Source organism: Takifugu flavidus, chromosome 2, assembly GCF_003711565.1.
Source record: "Takifugu flavidus isolate HTHZ2018 chromosome 2, ASM371156v2, whole genome shotgun sequence".
NCBI classification, from domain to species: domain Eukaryota; kingdom Metazoa; phylum Chordata; class Actinopteri; order Tetraodontiformes; family Tetraodontidae; genus Takifugu; species Takifugu flavidus.
This window is the reverse complement of record NC_079521.1, coordinates 18633726-18659488: the sequence shown is the minus strand read 5'-3', so window position 1 is coordinate 18659488 and position 25763 is coordinate 18633726. Positions and strand designations below refer to the sequence as shown.

Here is a 25763-nt window from a genome sequence, read left to right as displayed (position 1 = left end):
TGCAAAAACTCATTTGGACTTTCAGGTGTAGGTTAATGGTGGTGGGTTTGATATGGCCTCGTGGTTTTGGGACAGGAAACAAAGATTTACAGAGTGAATTCCCTTTAAGACATGCCAGTGTGAGGCGGGGTGCTGTTATTCCAGCATCAGAAACGTTCCACCTCCACCCTTGAAACATCCTGGAAGTCCACATCCACAGCTGGTACCGGGAGGGGGGCCTGGGGGCTCTGCCTCAGAGAGACTGAAAGGCAAATATTCAGAGAACCCAAAGATAAACCACATAAAGATGAAATTAGGGCTCTCCTGAATGTTCAATATGGACAATTCATATTTCCGTGTTCATGAATTAGAAATCTTTGCTGTTATTATGTGAAGTGACAGTTTTAGAGGCGCGGAAATAACTGAGGTTTCAACAAGGTTTTAAACAGATGCGACTTTAAAAGGCAGCTCATAGTTTAAATGATGGCATCTAATTATCTACTGGTTCCACACCAGCAGGGGCAGATAAAAATTGGGGGGGCACCAATCCTTAATTATTACCTACGTGTATAACATCGTTATAAGCGGTGGACAGTTTGGATCTGTGGAACCTGTGAACTGCATTATTTTGCATCTTTAACACAATTATTTCCATGTTTATTCAGAATTATGAGTTCAAATCAACAGGAACGTTAAAAGGGAATAATTACAGGGCAGGTCAAGACCCCCCTGCCCCCCCATTTCTGCCCATCCAGACCAGCAAATCAGGCACCAGTCAACACACACACACACACACACACACACACCTGCAAATGCACGTGTGTGTGTGTGTGTGTGTGTGTGGCACAGACTTTAAAGGCCCCATTCAGGCGTTTGAACCCATCATTACCAACTCCAGCCTGGGGATCCGCTCAGCCCGGCAGCCTTGTTGACCCACTGTAATCGCGTCCTCCCACTTGATTGACGGTGTCACACTCGGTGTAATATGCGTCCGTTGGAGGTTACGGGTAAGAAGAACCCCGGTAATGACTTCCTTTCCTGTCCTGGCAAATGACCCCGTGCAGACTGGGACGGACGCGAATCCAGGTTGAAGGAGAGGAAACTTCTGCTTCTCTCTGTAGATAATCTGCTTACCAGGCAAAAGGAGGCTTCCGATTTCCCTTTGAATCAAGTTTCAATTATTCCGAAAGAGGAGGGGAAACGCTCGTTTGGTGGCAGTTTCTGCCTGTGTTCTTTAAAACCAGTGCTTCCCTTCTGCAGCGCCAGGTAATTAATCATCCATACATGCTTTAAAAACCAGCAGCTCTCCTCGCTCCAGCCTCGCTCCCTCTGTCGGTACTTTGTCTCTGTTGTCCAAATGTGTAAGTGATTACCACCAAACTACGTATATTACCGATCGGGGTATGTGGAAAACACACATATGGCGCCGTCTTTGAAACGGCGCCACATTTGAAGCATAAGCGGAAAACATTAAAGGAGGCGGAATGAAGTGACTTCTAATGTACAGGTGCAGCTAACAAAGTTAGAGGAAAGAAAGAGGGAAATTACAGTAGCAGGTCACCAATTCCCCTTTATAACAAGCCAAGAGTGAGCATGAAAAATGATTTCTTGCCAAAACTGTGTCCATTAAAAACCAATTTGGTAAGCTGGGAAACTGTTGGCTGTATTCGTTCAATGCTAAGATGAATTTAAGACTGTTCTCAGCTGCGGTTTCACCATCTCAGCAGTGAAATGTTGGAGTAAAGTTGAGAGGAAGTCAATACACACATGCTAATGAGCACGAAATAAAGTTCCAGACAAAAATAGCTATGAAGATGAGCTTTACTTGTCCGTCTGGTGACAATCCTTCCGTCCTTCAGTGGCCCACAAATCTCTCTATTTAGATATAGTTTTGGTTCCCTTCTGATTTAGAGGTTGTCGTTGCTCCTTGATGGACTGGAAGGCTCCTAAATTTAGGGGGGTTAAACCCAATTCTTGGACCAAACAAAGATGTGATAAAGTCTGAAAGATTGATGTGGCTGTTACTCTTCTCCAGCCAAGTGAATTAGCACTACAGCCACCTATCTGTCCTCTCAGTAATTAGCTAATTAGCTTCCAGTTTTTAGGGGTCAGCTTTGGGGAACGAGGCACCGTGCGCACATGTGAGTGAGGATGTTGAAGAGGCAGGAGGAGGAGGAGGAGGAAGAGGAGGAAGAGGAGGAGGAAGAGGAAATGGAGGAGGAGGAGGAGAAGAGGAGGAGGAGGAGAAGAGGAGGAGGAGGAGGAGGAGGAGAGGAGGAGGAAGGGGAGGAGGAGGAGGAGGAGGAGGAGGAGGAGGAGGAGGAAGAGGAGGGGGAGGAGGAAGAGGAGGAGGAAGAGGGGGTGGAGGAGGAGGAGGAGGAAGAGGAGGAGGAGGAAGAGGAGGACGAGGAAGAGGAGGAGGAAGGGGAGGAGGAGGAAGAGGAGGGGGAGGAGGAGGAAGAGGAGGGGGAGGAGGAAGAGGAGGAGGAAGAGGAGGAGGAGGAGGAGGAGGAGGAAGAGGAGGAAGAGGAGGGGGAAGAGGAGGAGGAAGAGGCAGGAGGAGGAGGAGGAAGAGGAGGAGGAGGCAGATGCCTGAGGTGCAGCAGTGGTACCGGTGGTTATCGGGTCTCTCCCATAACGTTTCCAATCTGTGCAACAGAACTGAGAGCAGCAGAGATTCTGAGCCGTGATTTAACTGGCATTTTGCTTTGGATAAATCTGTTTCCTCTTTATCATTAAATAGGTTTTGTTTTATTGTTTCTCGAAGACACTAAAAAGAATGAAAGAGAGGAAACGGTCTTGCAGATGAACACTTTTTTACAGTCACACACACACACACACACACACACAGACGTTTCTAATACACCCATAAATCTTCAGTTTCCTTTAGCCAGTGAACTCTAATGGAAGTGGATCTAAATCAGGGTTTTAGAGACTGCCCAGGTCTGAGATGTTTCCTGGGTTATCTAACAAAGACAGAGGACGTGGAGAGAGACGGATCGGTTTCCCATCACTTCCATCTTCTCCTGCTCTTCTTTGCTCGCTCTGCTCAGGACCCACTCCCGGGTCTATCTTTGTGCCCAACCGGATCAGCGCCAGCCAATCTCCCCCGCCGGGGTGAGCGGTGGGCCGGAAACAACGATTCCTGTGTGTCCTCAGAGACACCAGGAGACACGAGGGTGGGAAAGTGAGTAGACGTCTAAAAATACAGCTGGAATCTGGCTTTGTTCTCGGGAATACCGTCTATCTTCTGATCCTCGGGTCTGTTGGCTCCATTTAGAGTTGTGATCTTATCTCAGCCATCTACTCGTGCTATACAGATGTTCTGCAGGTGTGGCCTGTTTGCGCACCATCACGTTAAGCCCTGGACCCCGGCTGTGTTCCGCCCGTCTGAGGACAGCGTGCGTTCGGCGCTAATTGGTTCCAGAGTGAACTGTAGCAGACTCCGACCAACAAACGTCCACCTTCATCACCACAGGACCGTAACGACTCTTCTCCAAATAACACAGGGGCTGATAAGAGGCCGCGCAGGTAATTGATGCGCTTGCTAAGTGGCTCATTTGCATTCTTTATGCATATCAAAGTAAGTAGTGGTAGAGATAAGGGTGTATTACACAGGCTTGAGTAGCATTACGGTCCTAAATGACGTTATTGAAAAGGTTTTAGCTCTTTCCAAAGGAAGGATCTTGTATTCCTATCATCACGATCAGAGAGCAGATGTGTCCCCATCCTCCTGGATCCTTCTGGGCCCTGACCCATGTCTCCTGTCACCCAAAACTTTGATGAATATTTGTTCACAGTTGCTCAGATTTGGTTCCACTTTTCTGGCAAAAATTCTCAATCCCAGAAGATGTAAATGAACACATTTGGTCACTTTTGGCAATAATCTGAGAAGGGTGAGACAGATATCACGAAAGTTGTGGAAAAAACAGGAAATAGAACAAACCAAGCCCAAACGGCAGAAGGAAGGAGGAACCTGTGCTTTCTCCGATGCTTCCTCTCCCACCTCCAGATGCTGGCAGGATAATTAGCTGGTCGGCTACAGGAGACGAGCGTAGCTCCAAAAGGGAGAGGTTAGACCGACCCCACCTGCTCCAGCACCAGGTTCTCTCAGGGACCCTTAAGCTGAAAGGAAAAGTGTGCTTTGGCTCATTTTAACAGATGAAGCTCAGTAAAACCGAGGCTATTTATCAGCGCCGCGGCCGCTCGAGCATTCACTCACGGCAGCATATCATTCTGCACAAAGCAAATCACATCCATCAATCAGGCCGTGGCGGAGGGAAGACAGCGTCTCCAGCTGGTCATGAGGACAAATGGATGCTGGCCAGTGTTGCCATTTGTATTTCGGAATGATATGGACCCGCGCGTTCTTTAAAGGCCAGTGGAGAATGGCTGGGAATGTGGTGGAGCTGAAGCACTGGGGGTTCCCCTGCCCCCTCAGTGGATTAGCCCAGCAGAGCTGGTATTTTCGGCTCCATCCCTCATCTTCTCCACATCGGTGCAGCAGCAAACTCCTCCTGCTGGTGGCTCTCCTCACCTCCAGTGTGGATAAACAGACCGGACCACCACGTTCTCCATATAAATTAATTATCAAAGCAAAGTGCATAAAGACACAAGTGCCCCCCCATATTCTGTTAGGAGAAAGTGCTTTAGGCAGAGCAGCCGGGGCAGCAGCCATGTCTAATGAGGCTGGAGCACAGGGCTGAATGTCTGTGTGCCGGGGAGAGACGGCCCCTCAGGCGATGGCCTCGGGGCTATTTCACAGGAAACTCTCAAGTGTTTCATCATTTCCAATCATAAACGGCTACTCTGGATCAATGGGCTGTGCCGTTACACATCTCAATTTTGGCTAGGAGTGTGACAACCCGCGCACTTTTTCATGTTCCTTGATGATAACAACGCGGCCGAACGACAGAGGCTGAACAGGTCAGGTGTTACACAGGTGGGTCACGCTCGCCTGCTCCTCTTCGCCCCACAGACAGTTTACATCATTTAAAACGCCTTTTGTGATCCGTCATCTGCCCAAAACACCAGCAGGTCTGTTGGCCTCCAAAACGTGGGTGTTTCCTTTATCTTCACTTATATTCTGAAGAGGAAGAAGCTTCTTGGTTCCTGTGTAAACGTCCTTATAGCACATTATACGCGCTAAAAGATCCATTTGTGATGAATTTTACTCTTTTCATCAGATAAGCAGCACCGTGAGGGCTAATCATCACATGGTTCCTCATGAACAGCCAGCCCAAATGCTCACACGCACACACTCTTAATTAGCAGGAATCCCTTCCTCGGTTAAATATCTAAATTATATTTGTGCAGTTCAGTGATTACTGACCAATGTGCAGAGATTCTGGGGCGGGGAAGCAAATGCAGGCTCATAAACGGGTCCATGGAACACTTGACCGTGCGTGAATCAGTCTGGCCTTAATAATTAAACAGCGGTTTATCAGGAGCGTGAACTTGTGGGTGCACGCTAACCCTTTCAACTCCCCAACAGGCTTTTAAAGAAATGAAATGATGGGGCGAGGAGCAGCCCCTGATTTCTCTTTTCCGGGTCGTTAATAGTTCTTTTTGTGGCACTTTCAGGTCCATTTGGTTTCTCTGTGTGAACGGTGTGTTCAGGGACCCGTAAATCAAGCTGTCAGGACGGGGGAGCATAAAAGGGGGAGGTTACCGTAGCAACCACTGCAGATTATCAATGAAAATATTGTATTGATAATCTGAAACTTTTCGCTGTAACAAATAGGCAAAACTAGAGTTTTGATTTTGTAATTTAGGAAAGGTGGATATCTTTGTTTCACTGACAAAGGTTTGACTTTACTACTCATTTGACTCGAACGCCACAGATATGTAGAAAGATCAAAGGTCAATGATGAATAAATGTAAATCCTCTCTTCTCATCAACCGTATAAAGACACAAGTCACATTAATGGACCAACTTCCTTCTACTTTTTACACTTAATTAAAATCTCCTAGCATTGATGCTAGACAGATGCTAGCGTTAGCTCCGTTGTCAGACCCTGTCGTTCCTCCTCTTTGTAACCTTAAAACAAACGTCTGCGGCTTCACTTCTAGCTCCGAAAAAGGATTTGATATCCGGCTTCCTCCTGATCAATACGAATAACTGCAGGTTATAGCAACATTTGTCATCTCTGAAACAAGCTGCCGGTCTCCAGAAGACCGATACAAGCATGCAGACTAGCATCCAAGATTACTCATAAAGACTGATTACTGCTAAATCAGAACTTTTCCTTCCTGAATCTTGAGCATATCATCAAAAAGAAAAGGGTGCCGGGAGTCAAGCAGCCGTGTGATAGACGAGCGTTTCGGAGCGGGAGGCCACGCTGTCGTGCGTGGCGTGGAGCTTATTTCATAGGGTTGGGTGATAGATGTTGTTTAGAGCGATTTAAGCGGCCCTTATGCTGGTGTCAGCATCTGACCCCTCGGTGGTGATAAAGCTATCAAAAAAAGAAAGTAGAACCAGAAGTGAAATATTGAGGGGGGCCGAGGCGTGCCAGATAACGCCTGCGTACTGGGCACCAGACCAGAACACGGGATGGAGGGGGTTCTGGGGGGACAACATATATCATATACATGCATACGTATGTGCACAGCACGTGGAGTCCTCTAGATCTTAGAATTCAGATTATCTTCAACACATCAGCAGTTGAATATTGATTAAAATGTCTTTTGAATTCTGTATTTTTATCTGACATATATAGTGACGTCAGCAGGCAGAACCGCTCAGCAAAAGGCAACAAAGCGCCTAAATTGTGCTTTGTTTCTTAGAATAAAGTTTCAAATGGTGGACTCCTTCAAGTAAAAGTGAAGCTCTAATGACAAATTATTCATGATACTTTTAGTTTGCATTAAATTCAAGAAATAATCTGGGTTTTAGTTTGACATTTGTTGGACTTGTCTGCCCCCTGCTGGCAGAGACGAGAGGCAGAGAAGGCGCCTTTTCTAGGTTAGAAACTTTGTTTCATTCACAAACTCTAATTAGGAGCAACGCATTTATTTATTTATTTATTTATTTATTTAACTATTAGTGAGCATCAAACTCTCAGTAGAAACTTTATCAGATGTTGACTTCAATTAAAACAAAAATGCCAAATTTTACCCCAAAACATGAATAAAATGTGCATATTTCATCATTGATCCTTTGGTTTTAATATTAAAATGAGTCAAGACTCAAGGAGAGTCAAGTGGGGCTCTAATTTCATCATATTCATGAGGGAAAACAGTCTAAATAACCTTATTTACAAAAAGTAAATGTTCCTAAAAATATATGCTTTACTTAGTTCATCCTGGCGTCTTATAAATCCTGAGAACAGGTTTAATAGTTTTAATAGGACACAACTGTTCCTTCATTAATCTACAGCAGAGAGGGTTGATTTAACCTTTGACCTCAGCCATGTGATTTACATTGATAATCTATAGTTGTTGGCATTTTATGATCTCCTATCAGCATAATTGATCCTATTGTGCATTCATTAATAGTAGATCATTGATAACTAAATTAATAACCGATGGTTCATCCAAAGAGAGCTAAATGAAAGAGGATTCATCTTGAAATGTGCTAAAAGTCTGTAGCATGAAAGCTTCTCTGTAATGTAAAGCAATGTTGCCACCTAGTGAGCAACTGTGTAACATGGCTGAGCTGTGCGGAGAAGGGAAACATTCAAATAAAGATAAACATTCATTGGTTCAAGACCACAGTCGTTCAGTAATAATTCTATGAATAACATATGTAAACAGATTGAGTGTTTTAAAGTTGATATTTATGGGATGAGTTGGATATTTCACAGTGTCCATTAAACCTTATTCAAGAGTCCTCTACTGAGGTGTTTTCTTCTCTTTTTTGACCACGACAGGGTGACGGCAGGAATCCATGTGACCTTCTGGTGTCTTGCTCAAGGGCACCTCAGCGGCCTTCCCGTTGCACCACAACACCTTGCATGGTTCGTCTACACTGGGACGTGAACCGAGGCCCCTCTGCTCCTCAGTCTAGTCCCGCACAGCCTGATAAAAATTGATAAAGAAAGATCCAAGCTCATCCACCCTCCCAGTGCTGGAGCCCAGTGGGAGGAGCTGCACGAACTGGCCGTACTGGAGGGTCTGACTGGTCTTTTGCAGGAGCTTTAGGCTATCGGGGGTCCGGCTGCTCTACCGGCACCGGATTGGCTGGATGGTCCAACACAGGGGCTGGAGTCACCTGAGGCGCTGACAGAGCAGCTCAGCCAGGATGGAAACTGGGAGCACAAGGAGCAGCAGGTGCTGCGATTCCCAGTTAGAGGGAAAAACAGCAGAAGGTAAACTAGGATAGATGGGGGCTAGCAAATAACTAGAGGAGAGACGGGAGTGTTCTGTTCTCCAGCAGGTCCTGAGAGGCAGCCGCGGACGGGAGGCTGAACCAGCCGGAGGAGATCCAGCAGAGGTTCCGGGACAGCTGGGGAACCAGTGGGCCCAGTTAGGAGGCCAGCAGGCAGAGGAGCAGCTGGCTGAAGACCAGGAGGCCAAGGTCAGCTGGTGGTTACCAAGAGGTGAGCAAAGGCAGGTCGGCGTTGGACAACGTTGGTGTAACAATGTTGTTATAACAATGTTGTTATAACAGGCTAATGACAGGCGATCTGGACCTGAACATGAAGAGGGAGCAGCAGAGGAACCTCCTGTGCTGCTCAGGTTTTGGACCTGCGCTGGTTGCTAGGTTACAAGTTCCGGTCCAGAGGTTGGTTATTGGGGATAAAATTCGCTGTTATCATATTCCTCTTTTTGTCGGTGTGTCCACTAGCACGACTCGGGCGGAGCAGCGTGATGTCACGGCGGCGCTGGGATCCACTATGTTTATTTAAAAATGGACGCCGGACTGTTAGACGTTGTCTTTCCTGTCGCTGCTTTGCCGCTACCAGGTGATGACGCCTTCCAAGCGGGTCGGGCCCAAACTGGCAGAACATTCTTCCCTCTTCCAAATGATGCAGAGGTGCCGCCTGGTTTGTTCCGGAGGCCGCCTGCTTCACATGGATGTCGGGTCAGGTGCTGAATTATTCAGGGCTGGATCCTCTTTCTCCTCAAGACCTTCCTGGTCTCGCTGAAGCCTTGGGAGATGTTTCCGCAGAACCGTTTTGGGTTTTTGGGGTGAACTGATTGTGATTCTGTTGCGCTTTAGCAGGTCTTCATGTGGTCCGGCGCCACCCCGATTCAAAGGGTTCAGGTGGTGCTCGGCGCCGAACCGCCCGTCGTTTCTGATTTAACGGCGTGACGTGTAGCGAGTCCATGTTGCCGCCATATGAAATGTCACAGGTGAGCAGCTGCTGCCTGCTGAGTAAGATCGAACCGGTCGGTCCTGTTACGCCAGCTTTGGCCCGTTCCCTCAGCAAGATTAGCCTGGTCGCTAAAGACCAGTGAAAGATTAGCGCTGCGTTAGTACTGGTGCTCGTGTGTCCTGTCTTGATTCTGCTGTCATTTCCTGTCTGTTTCATACTGAGTAGATTCTATTCCTCCTCACGTCTCGTTTTCATCTACAATTCCTCCCTTGTTAGCCAGCGCTAATTAGCCAAAAGGAGCCTCTGGAGATCCCAGCTCTTCTGAAAAAAGGGATAAATGGGCCAAAAAAGGACCGGTTGAGTAATCCGTTGTGAGACTCTTCCTGGTGATGTCATTCGCTTTTTAACTAGTTGAGCCAGATTTTTAGACGTGGTAAATTAGACAGGACCCCCGCGGAGCTTCCTCCTTGTGGATTTTATTTGTTTCAAGTGTTTTGCTCTGAAATAAAATTCTGTTGCCTCGAGACTTGTTGAACTCCTGTTGTTTTTCATCTTAAACGTCGGCAGCTCTTTGCCCTAAACCATCGGTGATTGAGCAGAGATTCGCTACTACAACCTTTAAACACTAGAAATGACATGTTGGCAGCAGGAAGTGGTACAGTTGCTTCTGTAGAACCTGCCCCCACCATCACTGGGACACCACAGGGCCGTGTCCTGTCCCCACTCCTGTGTAGCAATGCTTTGCTGTGTCAGTGAGGCTTTCTGGTGGCCCCACAGTCACCAAGACCAAAGAAACCATCTTCTCAGAGCCTCTAAAACCGGAAATTAGCTGAATTAATGGTGGATTTCAGTAGAGGACGACAGGCTCGTCCATAAACCCACATCTGTAAAGGCTTCATTCCTCTCACATTCAGCTTCACATTCAGATTCACCAATTTGTGGAGGTTTGGGGACTTTTAGGATTCATTTCCCAGTGTCCACATGTGGCTGAGGGTCACAGAACATAGTCAGACAACTGGTCTTCAACCTTTGCCCGATGCCAAGTCTTCAGGGGAGAACAAAATGGCAGACCGAGGGAGACCAGTTTTGTGTGGGCCAGTTGGTTCTGATAGTTGATCCACAAGTCCCACGAGCTCTCTGGCGCTGGAGCGGACAGACGCATCAGTCTGGCAAGGTTAAGGACATACAGCTACTCAAGAGCAGTGGATGACACCAGGAGACTCTGGGACGGTCTCAAGAGAGACATTTGGGGACGGCTGTGTGAGAAAGAGCAGCAGGTTAAGGCCCAATAGCGCCACCTACTGGTGCAGAGAACTGCAGTCGAAATGAGCACCTGAACAGGCCGGGGCCAGACTCCCCAAACAGACTCAAACAGCAAATATGACAACCAAAGACTCTGATGAACTTTGACCCTCGATCCTCCAAGGTCACGGTGCTTTCACCCCGGGGTTCTATAGAGGGCATCACTGCTGCCCCCCGTGGTGCTGTAGGCTATACCGCCCGGATCAATTAAGCCTACCCTTCAGACTATGGTCCAACCTCACACATGTGGATTCATTCAAATCCTATTGGATTTTTCTTTGTTAATAATTCAGATCTGTCTTCCCGAGCACATTAATCGGAATCGTGGTCGACCATCTGCCTCGTCCAGCAGAGACGGGTCCTTTAGTCACACGGTTTGTTCCTATTTCCATGTGTAACTATGGATCACCAGCTAACTTCTGTTAATTCTAACAAAAGTTGTTTTGTTTATTTTTTAAATAATAATGAGTATTAATTCGGGTAGTGGGTGAATTCCTTTTATTAGCAGGTCATGCTGATGTGCTTAAATATCTTTCTTATGTGGCGCTGCCATCGCGCACTTTCGACCTTTAGGCACATTTTCCAGCTTCCACTGGTCATCCTTCAACACAGCCCCAGTTCCAACTGGTGTGCGCGTTTTCCGTGGACGCTAATTGAAGCAGAAAGCGGGTGTTCCGCGGACAGGAGGGCGGACAGGTTGGTTCCAGGTCACAGCCCCTCAGCTGCTGCCTCCACCGCAGCACATCTATGTTCTCCACCGCGGGGCAGAGCGCACGCACGCCGTTTCACCCAGGGACTGGTTTCCAGTCGGCCACTTGGGTTTGGAGTCAACAGCACCGCCCCGATGCTTGTTTGCTCAAAGTGTGGAACGATCCATCGCGGAGCGCCGGGCTCGATTGACACTGTCTGCTGATCTGCTGCGGATCGCTCAGAATAACAAGGCTGCTCGCTCATTCGCGTCCATCCGCGAAGCACCGCCGGAGTCCGGTCCGAAAAACAGCCGAGCAGGCAGGCGAGACCGCCGCGGCGCCGGAGCCCGCAGCCCAGAATGGCTTCAGGAGACCTTTACGAGGTAAGATCACGCCGGAGTCCGGCTGGAACCACCCGTAATACTGGCGGATAATGGAATTAGGAAGTAGAGGGGAGGGCGTCGCGTATGCGAGCGAGAGCGGCGGACTAAGCCCTTTAAGCAGGCGAAACTAACCGGCCGAGCTGACGGGGCAGGTTGCCTCGTCCACGCCGACACTTTGACTCGGCTCCCGGCTCACTTTGGTGGAGCGGCCGCCTGGCGAGGCGTCATTTACGGACCAACTCCTCAGTCAGCGGCCGAGTTTAAAGTGGTGGCAAAGTGACAGCGGCGGACATGGTGAACGTCTGCACACGCACACACGCGCGCGCGCGCTCTCACACACCCCACACGCGCTCGCGCGCACGGGTCACGAAGAGTGCGCGTACGTGCTGGCTGATATGAAGTCATCACCGTGTTTTGGGGCGGTGGGACCGTTCGGCGCACACGCACCAGCCGAGACGAGGACGAGCGCGGTTGGAAACTCCGGCTGCCGCGCTCCGCGCTCCGTGCGCGATAAGCGGAAGCCCCCAGCGGCCCCCCACCCCCCAAAAAGTTGCTCAAATGAAATGCCGGAGAATCCCAAGAAGCTGCTGCGCAACTCTGGAATGTCCGAATCTGATCTGCCCGATTCAAATGGGTCTGTTTCAGGTATCCGGTGCTGATGGAGGCAGACAAATATCTGCAATATTTGCATCTTACAGGTGTCACTTTCTATATTTAAATAAGGAGGCGCAACACGAGTGCTGGAGGGAGATAACAGTATGTGAAGGCAGCTCTGCTGACCTGGGATCAGCGGCTCTGACATCAGCAGCTTCTCGATGTTGAGGCTCCGACGTGGAGAAAGCTGCTGTTCTAATGACTTCCTTTAAGATAGCTGCTAACTGCGGCTAGCCTCTTCTTGATAATAGCATCGCCATTAAAAAGTGTCGCTGTTATTAAACCTGTCTCAAAAGTGGGGAAAAAAGCTTTTGAACATTTACAAATGAGCTCTACGGTGAAACCTACTGAGTTTTTATAGAATGAACACATTTTATTTCCCCGTTGATTTGCTTTTGCTCTGCACAGCCCCGACAGTTGGCTGCTTCCCATTAGTCTAACTGGAGATGCTGGTGCGAGTGTGTTAGGGAGTGGTGTGTGTCCCGCGATGGACCGTGACCTGTCCAGGGTGTCTCACCCAGTGGCACGTGTGGTTCCACACATTCAGGGTGTGTGTCGGCACTTTGTGGGTTGGAGGAGCATGAAAACACATTTAAAAACCACACTTGCTGCTCACAAGTGTAATATGACTCTGTGTGTGTGTGTGTGTGTGTGTGTGTGTGTGTGTGTGTGTGTGTGTGTGTGTGTGTTGAGTTAGCCAACTTGGTGCAAATTTTGCATCATTAGTACCAATTGACTTTAAGTGTCTAATTCTTCCTGTTAACCCTCATTCATGTTTTCATCATGTTCTCTCCAGCCTGTTAACTCAACCATTTAGTAATTTCGAGTTAATTCCAGCTGATCTACCCAAAAAAACCATTTTTATTTATTTTTCACGAGTGTTGGCAGACAGTTCTTCGTCTACGTCACAAGACACTTGAGTCAACGGAGGAACTTTGTGTTAATCAACTTAAAAACAAAAACTCTGTTGCCACAAATGTCCTGATTGTGCAATTTCCCCCTTTTAATGAAATGGGATCCACAAAAACAGGAATTCAAGGTCAGGCAGCTGCCTGAATTGCAATGGCAGCCATTTGCTGCTTTATGTTCCGTTATTATTCCAGAAATAAAACAGAAACCTCAGAAGATGGGGGTGTACTCTTGTGCGTCCTGTATTTACGTTTTCCAAGGGTCAATGCATTTCTCTTGCTTGACCGTGACATCATCAGGCTAAAATCTTACATGTCCTGGTTTCAGTTTGAAATACTCATATTTAAAAATTCGGCCGCTGTGTCTGTTCGTAACGGGCGATTTTGACCTTGTTTTCAGAAAAGGTGAGCTGAACGGTTGCTGTTGCAACAGCTCTTTCTCCAACATCAAACACATCCTACTGCTTTCAAGTCATTTCAAATTCAGGGTGTAGAAGTTTTCAACATTAAAATGTGATCACTTGATCACCGGCGACCTCACAAACATGATGAGGTAACGTCGGAACAGCAGCGTCTGTCCCTTAATTCAACTATATGGTCTCACAATGGGAGCGCGTCGGAACAACGGAGCTGCTGATTTCTCCTTGAGTCTAATCAGAGCCTTTTGATTGGCTCATCCAACCTTCATTGGGATGAAAACGTCGCTTCAAAGCTCTTATTTTCCTCCTAATGAGTGTGCGCTCACACACAGGTGCTGTTTTACATTGTAATCCATTTATTTTACATTCTTTCGTACAACCTCACCCAAATCCTTTATCCTAACCAGTTAAGATCTGCTTTAAATTATGACTTTAACACACCCCCCCACGCACACACACACACACACACACACACACAAACACACACATTAATCACAGGGGACAAAATGGCAGGAAAACAAACACAGTCTGAATAACTTTGCTGTATTTCATGGCCATAAGGAGCAGCGATGTAACTCTACGCCTTCATTTCCTCCAGCATGGAAGAATATTTGTTTTTCTGTCATGGTGCCACTTTAACCAGTCTAACGTGCTCATATGGCCACGTTGGTTTGGCTCCTTTAAATAACGCCCATAAACACACACACATTCCCAGTTGGGTGGCTCAGGTGCTAGTTGTCATTGTATTGGTACAAAGGCAGCCGGTTCCATCTGGGCCTCTTTACAAATGTTAAAGCATGATTGTTTATTTTGCCTGAGAGGTCGTGGTGGCCATCGTGATGGTCGTGGTGGCCACCGTGATGTGGACGGGACTCCCAGCAGCTGAGTGCAAACCAGTAAAGAGAAGATGGACTGTTTTTTAAACGATACAGTCGGTTAAAGTGGCACAATTGCTGCGTGACATGATTTGGCTTCTTCTTCATTTCCATTTAGCAGCAACATTTAGTAGTTTGATACTCTGAGGGAACTAAAGACGCCGACCCCAGAGCCTTTAATCCATCTAGTTCATGTAGACATGATGTCACAAACCAAAACTAATGCCAAAGTAAGGGGTCAAAGGTTGATGGCTTGTTGTGTGACAACAGGTTGAAACGTTGAGAAAATGTCCTTTAAACTTCAACGCGTCCTTCTTTGCTCATCTTTGCTCATCTTTGTATGGTGGCTTAGCGAGGCGTCCGTGCATCGCTCCAAAGTTCACTGATGCGTCCCGCCGAACTTCCCAGCTTGAACTCCAAAAGGAAAATAAATAACCAACATTGCTGCCATCAGAAGAATTCTCCCCTCCAGGCTCCACCTCATTTTTCCTCTTTTGATCAACCTTTAGAAAGTGCTACATCCTGAGAGGGGAGTCTCCCTTCTGAAACACCTATAAGCACAAAAACAGCACACAATAACTTGAAATATTCAATATTTCATCTTTTATTGTTTCTCTGACCTCACAAAGCTGACCTGTAACGTCTCCAACCGTTCCCCTCTCTCGGTTTCTTATCTTTATTCTGCACATTATCTTAAATGTGACCCGACACTGTGGGACAGAACCCCCCCCCCCGTTCAGCAGTCGTGTGTAGCTCCCTAATTGCCCCGGGGTGGTGTGTCTTACCGAATTCTGTATCATGTTTTCTACACCCTGCGAGATTCTGGCCGGTTCCAGATGAGCGAAACCAAAACCTTTGAGTGTTGAGCTTTTCTGTCGTGAACGTCTCCGGTTCAGCAGTGGGTCAAACATTTGTGATGGACGCCACAAAGACGGGGGCTCACGCCAGTCCGGACGCCTACAGGCAGCATGGATGGATCAGTCGTCACGCTGTTGAGACGAAATCGTAGCCTGAAACATCAAACTGTAATTTTAGTTCATTAGATCTTGTTCTCACATAGCTAAATAGCGTTTTCATTTATTTAAGATCACATTAAAGTCACCTTTTCATTAATAAAACCATATGGGCAGGTCCTGAAGCGGACGTGCCGTCTGGAAATGGTTTCTTCTAGAAAACAAAAGAAAAAACTGAGATGAGATGAGAAATTGAAAGTTTTAATGGTTTAAGGGTTCGATCTGGCCAGGTTTCACTTGGCATGCAGAGTTTTGCTTTGTTGGCTATATAGAAAGTCTTAAAATGAAGATCCACCAATTTCACAAATTGTCTCTACAAAGGTTGTTGCTGAAGGAGACTTTTTGACGAAGACCACATCGACTGTTCATAACTAAATTACACTTCCTTGTCCATGTAGGTGGAACGAATTGTGGACAAAAGGCGCAACAAGAAGGGTAAATGGGAGTACCTGATAAGGTGGAAAGGTTATGGAAGTAAGGAGGACACGTGGGAACCAGAGCATCACCTTCTGCACTGTGAGGAATTCATTGAGCAGTTCAACAGCTTGGGACTTCATAAAGCCAAATTTCCAAAAAGTCGTCAGGAGTCCCTGATCCCCCGATACCCAACGGCAGCCGAAACCTCCAGAGCTCGTTCAGAGTCTCGGAAAAAGAAAAGGACTTGTGACCCAGCGGTGGGGGTAAGAGCAGGAGATGTTCTTGGGATGGGAAGTGGGGGATCAGGACCTATGCAGAAGCAGAGGAAAGTTGGAGTAGGACCTGGAAGACATGATTTAGGGCTTGACAAAGCCATGATCTACAAGGCCTCCTCACATGGGGGGTCTCACTTCTCTCCTGCAGCACCAGTTCCTCATAACGGACTCCAAAACGGAGAGTTGGAGCCTCTCATTTACAGAACTGCAGCAAGGTCACATCGGCTGCCATTGGACAGGGGGGACGGAGAACTGGGAGACATGGACCCGACTGGACAGCAGTTCAAAAAGCGAGGTAAGATAGAACCACAGAGAAGGAAACAAACGCTGGACCGTTTAACCAGATGTGACTTGGATACAACCTAAAAGCCGATAAGAGCTCTGAATGATACTTGTGGGTCACAGTCCGGTGCTGCCCAGCAACAGTTAATCATTACACATCTTTTCCTTGTCCTGACGTGTAATCGAGAATGTCCAGATAACAGAACCAATCTGTTCCACGTTAACTGACCTGATTCCACTTCGACTTGCTGAGGTCAGAGTGTGCTGCTATAAAAACAGCAATTCAGAAGCTTTTTGGACAAGTTTGCCCGTTTAACAGTGTAAATAAATATTTTCTGTACATCAGAGGTCCGTTCTGAAATTTGGACACTTTGTTTCTATTTGAGAGGGACCGAGGGTTCAAACCTTGGGAACCTTGTTCTGGCTGCTTCCGTCTGCATGTCTCATGAAATGTAACATGACTGTCCTTGACTTTTTAATAATGTGAGCAAAATAATGTAAAAAAAGAAAGTTAGCGATCCCTCTCTCCTGTCACCCGTCACCTGTGATAAATATAGTCTGGACATCTTCCAATGTTGCTTCAACATCCCAACCCTCGACATGCACGTTTTCCTTTATTTTCCACTGACGCCATCGTTTCACCTGTGGAGGTGACCCGTGAGCACCGGTGAGCCTGTGGGCCTCCACCAGCTCGCCGCAGGGGTGAGGAAAGATGTTGCAAAATTGATGAAACCCAGAAAAAAGCACTGGGAGAGCGGTCACATGACCTCCTGGGCGGGGGGGCATATGTGTGTGTTGCATCTCTATGCTGTAGGAGCGTGTGCCGCACCAGTGATGACGCCACAGTATGAAGGTGCCATTTCTACCACCGCAGTAACACCCGAGCACCACGTGCACGAGGTGTCCTGTGGTATCTGGCACAGCTGTGAGCTGCACATCTGCACAGCCCCTTAATGTGCAGACGTGTTGTTGCAAGTGATGCGCTCGGTTTGGAGGAATATTCTGAGGTGCATGAATAGCAGCGCGCTTTTCAGAGTGCAAAGGTCAAATCTATGCGGAGTTTGTTTTTGATAGAAGAAATATCAGAACTCTTTCTTCATTTGAACCACATTCTGGAATTGATCAATTTCATTGTAGATGATGCTGATTCTGAAGAGCAGCTCCACCTTTAGATTGAATTTACATTCCATTTTTTTAGCCTCTTGTTCTGTTGCTTTGCTTCTCCGATAATTTCTCTTTTAAGAGAATTTTTGACAGTAGTTTCATTGTTGGAATTATGGGTTTTGGTGGTTACAGCAAGAAAGTCCGGGTTTCCTCCCCCCGGAGGTCAGGGGCGTTTCTGTGTGAAGTTTTTCTCCCCCTGCTACGTGGGTCCCCTCCAAGGACCTCAGCTTCCTACCACAGGAGGAGCAGATCTAGCTGGTAGATCTGGTGACTTGTTAGTGTGATTGGTTGGTTGTTCTATATGTTCATCCTTTGACTAGCTTAAGTCTTGTCCGGGGTCTACCACCTGGGATAGGCCCCAGCCCCAGCAGGGACCTTGTCTTTGTTACACTGCGTAAACCTTTGTCCACTTGTCCTGTCACCATTTCTTGGTCCTGCTGACACCCCTCTCCTCTTAGGTTCCGCCCTGGCCAACGGCAAGCTGCATTTGCACAGCTCAATCAAGCGCAAACTGGCCGAGGAGAAAGGCTACGTGTTCGACAAGCGGCTCCGACACAACGTGCGACAGAATGAGAGCAACTGTCGATTCCGAGACATCGTGGTGAGGAAGGAGGAAGGCTTCACGCATGTCCTGTTGTCCACACAGACGACCGAGAACAATGCACTGACGCCGGAGGTAAAATGCACACGCACGTTTCAGTCATCAGACAGCTGAGCTGTTACGGGGGGGGGGGGGGGCATTAATTCGCTTTATTTTGCTATTTCTCGTCAGGAGGTCCAAAACAATGAACAATGTCTGGGTTTTATTTACTGGAACACGCTGTGTGATTCATTTTGTGTGGTGTTATGTAATTGACACAGGAAGTGAGGCTTCAGTGGTCGCTTCCTGTGATGGAGAGCCTCACACACTTCACACACACGGGCCCTATTCAGCGCTGCTTTCATTACCGGATTTCTACAACATTTCCTACTTTTCTATTGAATCTCAGTGATTCCACCAAAGGGTTCCTGGTAGTGAGCTGCTCTGGTGAAACCTGTGGAGAGAGAGAGGTTCTCCCTCCTGCTGTCATGTTCAGAGCTGTTCATTATGCAGGATGGGGAGCTTTTAAATCACAACTATTGAAGAGTTGTGCTCCTTTTCTGTAAGGTCACATGGTTCCTTCATGTCAAAATGAAGTCATGTGATTTGGGTGAAAAACGAAAGAATTGAGCAGAGTCTGATTCTACATGGGTGTTTCACAGCTCTGCTCTGAGCCAGTAGCATCCGTCTGCAGTCCCCAGAGACGACGGTTCTCAGCCACTACGCTTTTCATACCAGTGCCACGGAGGCCAAATTGGGCCAAACGGCAAAAGAACTGTGATTCATTTGAAATGGTTTATTTATTGTTTATTGTACAGAAGCGTATAACTGCCACACGTACAGAACCAGTGGGTGCTGAGTATCGCATTATTCAGAGATAAGATATGTTAAGGTGAATTTCATATTATTATTGTGAGATGAACGACCAGCAGGAGGCAGGAAATATGGCTCATTTACATGATTAGTTTAATTCTACTTCTGGCTTGGTTTGACACATGGCATCATATGGTCTACATACCCTCAGAAGGATGATGGGATACATGCCGCTGTACTGCAGACATACACATTTGAGCCTCTTCTGATAGGGTTGTTCTCCGTTGATCAGGTGGAAGGAGCCACTTCTTTGATCAATTATTAATGAGCCATAATTCTAATAACAATAGAGTCTTTAAAATGCATAACCATGCATAACAATTGATGAATATGCTAGCCAGCTTTATCATGGCCACCAAGTAAACACACCTAGATGTTATTTAGGATATTTTAGGGTTTTTTTCCCTTCTTGCTATCCTAAACTAACAGACGCATAACACAGAAATACTCACATTTTTGACACAATACTTGTTCAACAAAGTTCCATCAGAACTGGAAGCACTGTTGTGAAAACCAGAGGGGCCTGGAAACTGCTGCCTCTGGGCCTTCAGAGAGCCGCTGCTCGGAGATGAGAGCACATGCTGGAGGTATCCACATGATGGAGATATCCACATGATGGAGGTATCCACATGATGGAGGTATCCACATGATGGAGGTATCCACATGATGGAGGTATCCACATGCTGGAGGTATCCACATGATGGAGGTATCCACATGATGGAGGTATCCACATGATGGAGGTATCCACATGATGGAGGTATCCACATGCTGGAGGTATCCACATGCTGGAGGTATCCACATGCTGGAGGTATCCACATGATGGAGGTATCCACATGCTGGAGGTATCCACATGATGGAGGTATCCACATGCTGGAGGTATCCTCATGATGGAGGTATCCACATGATGGAGGTATCCACATGCTGGAGGTATCCACATGATGGAGGTATCCACATGCTGGAGGTATCCACATGCTGGAGGTATCCACATGATGGAGGTATCCACATGATGGAGGTATCCACATGCTGGAGGTATCCACATGATGGAGGTATCCACATGATGGAGGTATCCACATGCTGGAGGTATCCACATGCTGGAGGTATCCGGACTGTCCCGTAAGAGTCTTGAGGAGATGCAAACAGGTCGTTATCTGACTCTGGTAGTTTAAAACATTGAATTATTTGTCACTGAAAGAGGGAATTTTGCATCTGTCCTCTTTACTATTGTTCTTCTTCTCTCTTGACCACCTTCAGGATCTCTGCGAGGGTGCTGGGGTTTGTCCCAGCTGCATACGTGCACAGGCACGTGCGTGGCCCTATGAGAGCAGTCGGGGGTTCGATGCTCGGCTGCAGGGCCTTCAGACTGGTTGGATGTTTATCTTTAACAGACCTGGAGGAGCTTCATGTTTGCTGCTGTTTCCTGCATATAAATCTCACAGATGAAACAGATTCTGCAGTAATTACTGTAAAAATGCACTTTATTCTGATGACGCGTCTTCCTGTTCAAACCAGCGTATCACAAATGGTCTTGTTTGATCCGCTCACATCGATAAGGGAGCGGGAGGATTATTGTCAAATTTAGGATGCCATTAAAAAAGAGCTTGTTGCACAGTTAAACGGAGAGAAACCTTTTGTCAGGAGCATCACATGTAGCCCTGGTGATAAGCTGCTATCTCCTTCCCAATCACATTCCCACTAACATCTGCTGGCAGAACCCCACGTCCCAACATAATCAGGACAGAAGAGGCTGACATAATTGTTCATGCCTTGATTCTGCTTTACATGAGACGATCCTGGTGGCACGAACGCAGTCGACTCGTGCGCTACGTGCCACTGATTGCTCATTTATTCACTCTAATCAACAACAAGCTGAGGCTCAGACAGAGGTGAGAAAGCTTTTACAATCACGACAACCTGTGAAAACCTGGCTGTTCACCAGCCATCATATTAACACTCACTCTGGCTCTGCAGCGTTTGTGGCTGGATGTGGATATCCAGGTATTCCAGGCTCCAGAAACATGGACAGGAGGTTCACTGGAGACCCTAAATTGCCCCAAGGTCAACAGTGAGTGGACAACAAGCTCATTGTAGCTTTGTAAAAGCTCCCTTTTTGTCAGTTAGTTGTTAGTTTTATGCAAATTGTGTATAAAGACGTTTGCATCCACGTTGAGAATCAACTGTGAAAGAAGGGATGTGGTAGGTCTGGAAGACGTCTGCGTAGCCGTGGAAGTGAATTCCCTGAAGAGAAAAATAGATGCATCTCCACTGCCAAAGTTCCTGGTAGGGCAGGAACTGGGCCAGGAACTTTGGAGGGACCGTTCTTCTCACTTGGCTCCATCATGAGTTTCGGTCGCCACATAATCACAGTTTCATCAACCGAGGAAGCCGCCAACCAAGCAAAGATGGAGGAGGAGTCTGGTTTGTGTGTTTGAATGTGAAAGCTTGTTTTGGTGATTTCTAATGGCGTCACATTCTTCTCCCACTCGGCACCAAATAAACACCCCCCTCCAGGAGTTATGCGGACCTCAGAAAGGTTCCATCAAATGGCCCTTTGGGAAGGTTCCTGAGTAAACTGAATCTGTAGCGTGCTAAATATGGTTGAGGATAACGTAAAGAGAGCGGTGGTCGCCGTGAGATGTGGAGGTGACCTGGAGCAGCAGCAGCAGTCACAGGCAAACAACCCGGAGGGCTCGTTTCCGCCCGTGTCATTTCCTGTGTTACCGGTATTTCCTGAGTTTTGATACAAAGTGTTGGTTTAGAATAAAGCAGTCGGCCACGCCTGATGATGAGGAACTGTGTGGTGTGAACAGACCTCAGGACTCCTGACCAGATGGCACAATTGTGTAGTGTAAACAGTACGGTGACCCGATGACCCAGAAAGTCATGTAGCATGAACATGGCATAAGCTAAAAAGGAGGGTCCCCAGGACACAGCCTTGGCTCTCTCCACTGTGAGCGGGCAAAGTTTCCTCATCGCTCATGAATGGAGGTATGTGGTAAAATGGGGTTAAACTGGGGTTAAGCTGCGCTGATGGTCCCGTTAGATGTCCTAACGACATTAACACACAAGCTTCCAGGGGATTTTCCTCCTCTTTAACTGCAGAGTGAGTCCGAGGGTGCTTCCCACCCGTAGTGTTGCGTTCACACTCACACGCTGAGGTCACCTGATGCTGAGAGCGCACTTTGAGCGTACGACTGTAAGCCTGTAAGCTGCCAGCTTATAAAATAACTGTGATAGCTTCAACTTAGTCTCTCACAGGGACAAGAGCTTTGGTGGATTTGCCTTCTGAATATCTTTTGTGGGGGAAAATCATTCCCCATATTCCATTTCCTTTTTCTATTTAAACCCTTAATGCCTGAATCCTGAATAATTTGGATCCGTTTCAGCTTTGTGCTGTGAGTGTGTGTGTGCGTGTGTGTGTGTGTGTGTGTGTGTGTCTTTGATAGCTGCAGTGCTCTTGCTAATATGGCCCATTTTCCTGTTATTTAACCATAAATGTATGTAGCACTGCATACATTAATGATAAATTCATCACTGAAATTTCTTCTCACTTTGATTTCTTTTCTTCTTTTCTGCTCTGATGGCTGTGATGCATCAAGTGGAGACAAACAAACAAGATGAATGGTCACATAAATAACCGCTGTGCCTTATATGCTCCACAGCTAGCATACAGCCGGGGGCCTGATGTGATGTGCATGACACTCTGTGCTGTGACATCTCACTGCATCTGGCAACGAAACAACATCAAACAACACATTATTTTATACAATGGAATTATCTGTTTTCTTCTCGGTAAAAGATTCCTTTATGTCTCTCTGTAGACATTAAGTGCCGACTGCAGCTTTAATGGTGTCCTCGTTGCCACCCTGACAGGACTTTGCTGTGTGTTGATGCTTCTCCTGACGCCTCCAGTGAGGCTTTAACATATGTGAGAAAGCTTGTGTTCATAATGGAGGAGGCAACGTCTCATAGGTCGTATTTAGGAAGAGCATTAAAGCTTCACTTACTACATTTACAGTAGTTTTGTCCTCTATCACTGTCTAACCCCCCCCCCCCCCACACACACACACACACATACCGCTGCCCCATTTTAGTCAGACTATTACCCCTGACCCATAGTAACCAGGCAACCTCAAAGAAAACAATTCTGGACATTTCACCAAGCTTAACATTGGTCCCCTTTGTGCGTATGTGCGTGCATGTGTGTGTTTCTGTGTGTGTTTATACTGCACATGTGTCCTCACATTTACTCCATGTTGAGAACTACAGTCCTCATTGTACTTGCAAAGCAGGGCCTTTTCTTCACAACTTCAAAGTACAGTTTGAAGGTTAACACAGAGCTTCATGGTTGAGATCAGAACTGGGTTTGGGTTAAGGGGTCCGTTAGGGGGGTTCTGGCATGTGCGTGTGCGATGAGGCGACAGCCACAGACGATGACCCATCGCCCCGTCTCTACAGATCATGAAGGAAGTGTGCCGGGCGCTGGGTAACGCAGCAGCTGATGACAGCAAGCTGCTGCTGTTCAGCTCCGTGGGGACGGTTTTCTGCAGCGGCCTGGAGCCGTCGTACCTGATGGGCCGCCTGACGACCGACCGCAGGAAAGAGAGCAGCCGCATCGCGGACGCAGTCAGGTAATGCGAAGTCTGACCTCTGACCCCCGAACGCGCCCTGATCTTCTCGCCGCGTCGTGACATCGTCACTGTGGTTCCTCAGAGACTTTGTGTCGGCGTTCATCCACTTCAAGAAGCCCATCGTGGTGGCCATAAACGGACCCGCTCTGGGCTTAGGAGCCTCCATCCTGCCTCTGTGTGACGTGGTGTGGGCCAGTGAGAAGGCCTGGTTCCAAACCCCGTGTGCAGCCCTCCACCTGACCCCATCGGGCTGCTCCTCCTACATGTTCCCCCAGATCCTCGGTGTAGCTCTGGTGGGTATTAACGATACCATTTCTGCCTCTTTGACCCTAAACTGAAATGGACTGGCTTCATCGCTGCTTCGTGATTGTTCCCACTGGCAGGCCAACGAGATGCTGTTCTGTGGAAGAAAACTCACGGCGCAGGAAGCGTGCAGTCGAGGCCTGGTGTCACAAGTCTTCTGGCCAACCACATTTAACCAGGAAGTGATGCTGCGCGTGAAGGAAATGGCATCATGCAGCGCGGTGGTAGGTACCAGTCTAGAGAAGGAGGAGCCTCTTGAGTCCACCCACCTGAGCCTTCGCTACCTCTGTGTTTAAAAGGTTCTGGAAGAATCCAAATACCTGGTGAGGAGCATCGTCATGTCGGTCCTGGAGGACGTCAACGAGAAGGAGTGTCAGATGCTGAAGCAGCTCTGGTGTTCAACCAAAGGACTTGAAGCGCTCTACAGTTATCTGCACAAGTCATGTGACAAGTGATCAGGGAGGGAAGCGAGCAGACTGCGCTTCCGTCCATCAGCAGGCTGGAGTTCCCTCCGCTCCCGCCTGTCAACTCTTGTGTGCACGTGTGAAACCCTTTTTATTTGACTCACATGTGTCCAGCTGTTTTAGTTTTGGGATTCGAAATGTGAACGGATGAAGGTGAGGAGCAGAGTCGGGCAGGAAACAATCAGGATGTACAGTAGGGAGGGGGTTATCTCTCCTAGCACATGGAAAATTGTGAATAAGATATAAATCTATATTTATTTCGAACATCTATGAAAAAAGAAAATCAGCATTTATGTTTTACGTTGTTGTGAGTGTTCGCATCTCATCTCCCTCCATCTTTCTGTGGTCGGAACACAGCAGATCACACGCGTGCACGTGCAGCCGTGCACTCTTCACTCACACATTCACACCGTGTGTGTGTGTGTGTGTGTGTGTGTGTGTACCGCCAGCTGAAGAGTCATTTAAGGTTGAAGAAGTAAATCCCAGTTAAAATGTGTGGAACTGTCATCAGTAACGCCCCCTTTTACTTTATTTACATCTATTTATTCAGTTAAATGAAGTCAACATGTTGATTGTGAACAAGCAAACCAGGACTGGACTTAAATGGGTGATATATGTCAGACATAAAATGAGCGACAGGTTTTGTTCTCGGAGCTGCTCTTGGTTCACATGACGGCTCGTTTTGAAGCGTGTATTTTTAGATCCCACAGCTCGGACGCTGATTGCTCAGTCCTCATCTAATAGCGTTGTAGCAACACTAATTGTTGGTGATTGATAACGTGGTGGAAGTGTCCGTCTTGTATCCAGAGTCGCCGTTGTCTTCCTCTATACGTAGATCATTAGTCATTTCCCTAACGTCATTCTGTGAAAGCTGGTTTGTAAAACTTGGATATTTGTCCATTTCTGCATTTGTACACACGCGATAGAGATTAATATATAGATGATCTAAAGCATGGAGTATACTGTACATATGACTGTTTGCCAGTCGTTTGTATTCTGAGCTATATTTTGTACCAATGATGTATGTATCGTTAGAAATGGGGTGGTTTATTTTTATATTTATTTGGATGTGCAGTGCCATGTGTCCTCGCTGCTCCGGAAGCACCACGACTTTGTAAATGATCTTTGAATATTGAAAATGGGATTTATTTTCTGCGTTTGCACATTTTCTCTTGGCGCCATCAGGTTAAGAGTTTTGCTGTCAAACATTAAAGGAATGTCTGCTAGTTTCATCTGAATCTTTTACTCGATTTTACAGATACAGAAGAAAAGCTGCGGGGAAACTCTTGTTGCTC

At 47.2% G+C, this 25763-nt stretch overlaps 1 protein-coding gene across 1 annotated transcript; it reads left to right on the top strand.

Moving 5' to 3' along the window:
- Nucleotides 1–11179: 11179 nt before the first annotated feature.
- On the top strand, nucleotides 11180–25694 carry LOC130517053 (chromodomain Y-like protein 2). The gene is made up of 7 exons (XM_057018644.1): nucleotides 11180–11613; nucleotides 15881–16469; nucleotides 18079–18296; nucleotides 23529–23701; nucleotides 23784–23994; nucleotides 24085–24228; nucleotides 24304–25694. The coding sequence occupies exons 1-7, from the start codon at nucleotides 11590–11592 to the stop codon at nucleotides 24457–24459; spliced, it is 1515 nt and encodes a 504-aa protein (XP_056874624.1). The 5' UTR covers nucleotides 11180–11589; the 3' UTR covers nucleotides 24460–25694.
- The last annotated feature ends 69 nt before the right edge of the window (nucleotides 25695–25763 follow it).

What these genes read in the sequence shown, in the direction of transcription:
- LOC130517053 (XM_057018644.1), top strand. Translation starts at nt 11,590, where the DNA reads ATGGCTTCAGGAGACCTTTACGAG. An exon ending in ACAATGCACTGACGCCGGAG is followed by an intron (nt 18,297 to 23,528) that starts GTAAAATGCACA and finishes CCGTCTCTACAG; the next exon opens with ATCATGAAGGAAGTGTGCCG. An exon ending in CGCATCGCGGACGCAGTCAG is followed by an intron (nt 23,702 to 23,783) that starts GTAATGCGAAGT and finishes GTGGTTCCTCAG; the next exon opens with AGACTTTGTGTCGGCGTTCA.